Below are 5,006 nucleotides of genomic sequence, written 5' to 3'. Positions count from 1 at the left end.
ACGACAAGCTCGTGAGTTACAGAGACTTTGGGAAGACGATGAAAGGGGAGGACTTCAACCCGAGCCAGAGTCCTTTTGATCATGAGCTCGTGATGCTATCTAGTGAAGGGAGGAAACATGGCTCGGTAGCCATTGTGGATGGACTGATACGTTGTCCTAGAAGTCTCCTGGAGATCAAGAAGCACCAGACGAGGTCTCTTCCTGAGATGAGGCCTTGACCACGGCCAATGGAGCTCGCCATCAAGGCTAGGACCCAGGAGCTTCTGGCGGAGGCAAACAGGCAGGCGGCGCAGAGGGAGAGGGAGTTGGAGGAGAGGACGACTAGTATGTTGGAGGCAGAGAGGAACCAGAACGACGCAGGTCATCGGGCCCTATACGATCTCCTCGTGGTAAATTTCTCCTACATATTAGCCAAATCATGCACGTAATATCCGTTTCATTACTAACTAATATGACCGACTCGTGAAAACAAAATGTGCAGCCCATGTGCGAGAAAAACGGTCAGACCCCTCCGCCGATGCCCCAGATTGGTATAGCGGACACGATGAGTTTCATTTGAATGGTCATTAGTTACTAGTATTCACATTTCAGTTGCATCATGCTAACTAGACATTGCAAATGATCTTTGGTGCAGCACGCCTCCCGACAAGCATCGATCGATCCTTCTCCGTCTCGCACTCGCGCAACCCCGACCGGTCCTTCCCCGTCTGGCACTGGCGCAAACCCGACTGTTCCTTCACCTCCGTGATGATGGTAAGTTTTCCCAAGTGTTTTGCTTAACAAATGCATATTTAGCTTAAGAAATGACCTACTTAGCTCCAAAATGACCTATACTTAGCTTAGTTTCCTAAAAAATGACATAATAACCTTACTTAGCTCCAAAATGACATATTCTACCTAGGATAGCTATAAAATGACCTATACTTAGCTTTTTTTTCCTTCAAAATGACTTGATATGCTTAGTTAGCTAGAAAATGGCATAACTACCTAGGATAGCTCAATAATGATCTATAGCTAGCTTAGCTAGTTCATTTATGACATAATTAGCTCACTTAGATAAAAAATGGCATAACTACCTAGGATAGCTAAATAATGATCTATAATTAGCCCAGCTAGTTCATTTATGACATAATTAGCTCACTTAGGTAAAAAATGGCATAATAACCTTGGTTTAGCTCCCAAATGACCTATACCTAGCTTATTTTTCTCGAAAATGACATAATAACCTTACTTAGCTCTGAACTGACATACTTTACCTAGGATAGCTGTAAAATGACCTATACTTAGCATTTTTTACTCCTAATTGACTTAATATGCGTAGTTAGCTAAAAAATGTCATAACTACCTAGGTTAGCTCCAAAATGGCCTACACTTACCAATTTGTCCTTCAAAATGAGTAAATATGCTTAGTTAGCTCAAAAATGGCATAACTACCTAGGTTAGCTCCAAAATGACCTATTTACCTAGCTTAGCTCTAAAATGACCTACACACTGAGCATTTTTACCTAGCTTAGCTAAAAAACAGCATTTTTACCTACCTTAGTAAGAAGAAGAAGAAGATACAGAAGAGGAGAGGAGAAAAAGAAAGAGAAGATAAATTCTTCTTCTTCTTCTTCTAGCTAGTCTTCTTCTTCTTCTAACTTTCATCTTTCCTACTTTGCAGATTTGCTTTAGATGAGGAAACTTGCATTGATGTACTCTTCTACTTGTGCTTCCTTTTTGTTTATGGAAACTTGTTTTGGATATGTATGTTCATATGGATATGTTGTTAGAAACCATTGTATGTTGGATATGTTGTTGGAAACTTGTATGTTGGATATTTTGTTGGAAATTCATTGTTGGTATGCTTGTTGAAATTATTTTGAAATGTGTATATATATATCCGTGAAATTCTGTCAAATTGAATGAATTTAAGAAAAAACAGAAAAAAAAGAGGCTATACAGGCTCTTTGCCGTCTGACAGCAGAAGGCAAAGCTGCCACATGTCAGCTACCTGACCAACCTGTGGTGCACTGGGCTGCGGACAGCAAAGATGCAAAGGCCTTTACGTCTGCCAGCTGACGGCAAAGCACGCCATTAACCCTTTAACGGACCTAAGCTGTCACGTGTGCCGTTCAGGCTCTTTGCCGTCTACCCTTTGCATATTTGTCGTTTGCCAGTAGACGGCAAGAAGGCCTTTGCCGTAGCTTATTCAGCCAGACATGTTGCCGTCTTCTGGCTGGCGGTAAAGACCTTTGCCGTCCGCCAGGCATGCCTTTGCCGTCAAGCCATGGCTGACGGCAAAGTGCCTGATTCCTGTAGTGATATGAGGTCCTTGTAAGTTGTAACCTCTATCTTCAGGATTGTCCAGATCATATTCCTGGCGATGTGTTCCGTGACGGAAGTTGTTTGTACTGACTCATCAATTGAACTTTACGTACATGGATTGGTGGAAGTCAATGGTGACCGTATACCATACACAATGATAAGTGTAGTAAACCATGCACTCACAAAATTAAGTTCAGTGTACTACTACGGTTGACAAAATTTTGATGAGCGGTCGCCCTCGCTCGAGTGATATAATAAGAGCTGACTAGTTACATGTTCCTATTTTTTCCCCACAGAACCAGTCCATTTCCCCCACAACACGAAATTCGCTCGAGCTCCAGCAGGCTCGGCCTTGGAGCTCAGCCCTGCCTCCGTTTCTTTCTTCTCATAGGAAACCGAGAGCATGATTGGTTAGATCCTAATAGTTGGCATGCTAAAATTTGGCAAATGTCAAATATTGGCTAGTGATTGATGGATGACTGACCTTTCTTGCCAATCTCATGAAAAGTGGACAAATTTTGGCACTTTCTGTTTTGCCAAATGTTTTTTTTTTTGCGAGAGATTTTGGCAAATGTTGATTTGTCAAATAGCCAAATGTTAGCATCAGATCAGCTTGGCTCCGACTTAATCACTTATAATTTCATAGGTTCTGTTCCTCAATCTTCATCATGTCTTTGACAATTAGGAAGTATGATTCTCATGCTGAAAAGCTTAGGAAGAAACAAAGACTAGAAAAAGAAGCTCAATATACCAAAACGGTGCTCTCAGTAGATTTGTTGTTTAAAACATGAGGGTAGTTTTTGCTTCACTACCCCTTTATAGATTTTAGCATCAGTATTTTATACATGTCCAAATATAATACAGAATAAGACAGATTTGAAGTTATACAATGAAGTGAGAGTATGCTTTAGCAATATTAGTTCTCCCTGGGCCTCGAGGGAGACGCCCTGAGTTAGTCTCCGACTGACTTCCTCCGTTCCAAAATAGATAATCCAACTTTTATACTAAAATTAGTACAAAGTTGGGTCATCTATTTTGAAACGGATGGAGTAAAATTTATGATCAGGAGCGCCCTCGCGAGGCTGACCACAACCTTCGAGATGGCCGGCCTGTCCTTCCCATGCGGGTACAGGCAGCACTCCGCCGTGCGTGCCACGAGCTCCAGCGCCTCCAGCTGCCCCGCCGTGGCCGGGCGGCGGTCCAGCACATCCCGCAGCTTGTTGTTCCGTATGGCCAGCAGCGCGGAGTCCACCTGCAGAGTGGCCGGATCCTCCCCCGTCAGCGCCTCTAGCATCACCGTCCCGAAGCTGTACACATCGCTGGCCGGGCTCACACGCCCCGTGCGGCGGTACTCCGGGTCGAGATAACTGGGCGTGCCGACGACCTCGGCGACAAGCTGGTCGCCGGTCGCCTCCTGCAAGATCGCTTCGCCGAAGCCAGACAGGCGCGGTGACCAGCTTCCGTCAAGGAGGATGTTGAACGAGCTGACGTTGCGATGGATGACCGCGCGGCCGTGCAAGTGCTCGATGGCCTGCGACGCGCCCACCAGCACCTCGACGCGCGCCTTCCAGGTCGCCCTCACCGGCGACGAGCTAGAGGAGCCGCCCCGCAGGCGCGCTCGAACGCGCGCGCGCCGGCGCAGGCGCATCAGGTGGTCTCTGAGCGTGCCGTTGCTCATTTGCTCGTGCTCGTAGACGAACATGCGGTCCTCCTCATCGGAGCACCAGCCGACGAGTCGCACGATGTGGTCGTGCCGGAGGGGGGAGAGGATGTAGCGCTCTGCCACGAACGCGCCCTCCACGTTGTGCCGCCCGTTCTTGTTCAGCACCTTCACGGCCACCTCCGGGCCGTCGCGGAGACGGCCCTTGTACAACGCCTCCGAGCTGCCTCGTCTGAGTTCGTCGGCGAAGTAATTGGTCGCCGCTGCTGTATCCGCCCACGTGAGCCTCACGGGGCCGGCAGGACGAGAGGAACTGCCCGGCGACGGCGCTGTCGTCGTGTGGTTGCGAGGGGAGCGGCCGGCGGTGGTATTAAAGACCAAGTTCAAGAGGTTGATGTAGGAGTCGATCCTCGTACTGACCTCCTTCAAGCTGTCGGCATGGCAGCGGGCGCCGATGAGCTGCCTGGCTGTGCTCCAATTCTGGCAGGCGAGGACCAGCTCGTGCGCTTCGCCCAGCGTCTTGCCCAGCTCTCTGAGCGGCCGATCCACATCCGCGTCATGCGGCAGGCGAGGAAGCACGTCGCCGATGATGGACAGGAGGACGGCGAGGTACTCGCACTCCCGCTTGTTCTGGCGTGCCGTCCTCGCAGCATCAATGATCTTGGAGATGAGCCTGCCCACGGTCCCGACGAGCTGCGCCACCAAGGCGGTATGCCCTAGCCCGTCCATGACTCACTGTATACTGGTACCAAGCAGGAGGGAGGAGGGGAGGAGGAGGAGGAGGAGGATGTACTACTAGCTAGAACTAGAAGAGGAGTATATGTTTTCTGTAGGCACGCAGGGCCTGGATATATTTGCCGCGTGGCGTACGTATAGTTGGTAGGTTGGCACGGTGTGACATGAGAAATGCAATGTCCAGAGAAGAACATTTCGGATCCTTTCGCTCTCACCATTTAATTTCGATTCTGATATACAGAAATTGAAAGCTACCTAGGCGATGGAGGAGTGTTCGAGGAAATTCCGCCCGCGCGAGGTGATG

General features: G+C 48.4%; 1 protein-coding gene across 1 annotated transcript; it reads right to left on the bottom strand.

The window, feature by feature from the left end:
* Positions 1–3,027: 3,027 nt before the first annotated feature.
* LOC123076749 (probable serine/threonine-protein kinase PBL28) lies at positions 3,028–4,765 on the bottom strand. Its single transcript, XM_044498864.1, has one exon. The coding sequence runs from the start codon at positions 4,694–4,696 to the stop codon at positions 3,338–3,340; it is 1,359 nt and encodes a 452-aa protein (XP_044354799.1). The 5' UTR covers positions 4,697–4,765; the 3' UTR covers positions 3,028–3,337.
* Between the last annotated feature and the right edge of the window lie 241 nt (positions 4,766–5,006).

This window comes from Triticum aestivum, chromosome 3D (genome assembly GCF_018294505.1).
Source record: "Triticum aestivum cultivar Chinese Spring chromosome 3D, IWGSC CS RefSeq v2.1, whole genome shotgun sequence".
NCBI lineage: Eukaryota > Viridiplantae > Streptophyta > Magnoliopsida > Poales > Poaceae > Triticum > Triticum aestivum.
Note: the sequence above shows the minus strand (reverse complement) of the source record. Positions and strands in the feature narration are given on the sequence as shown.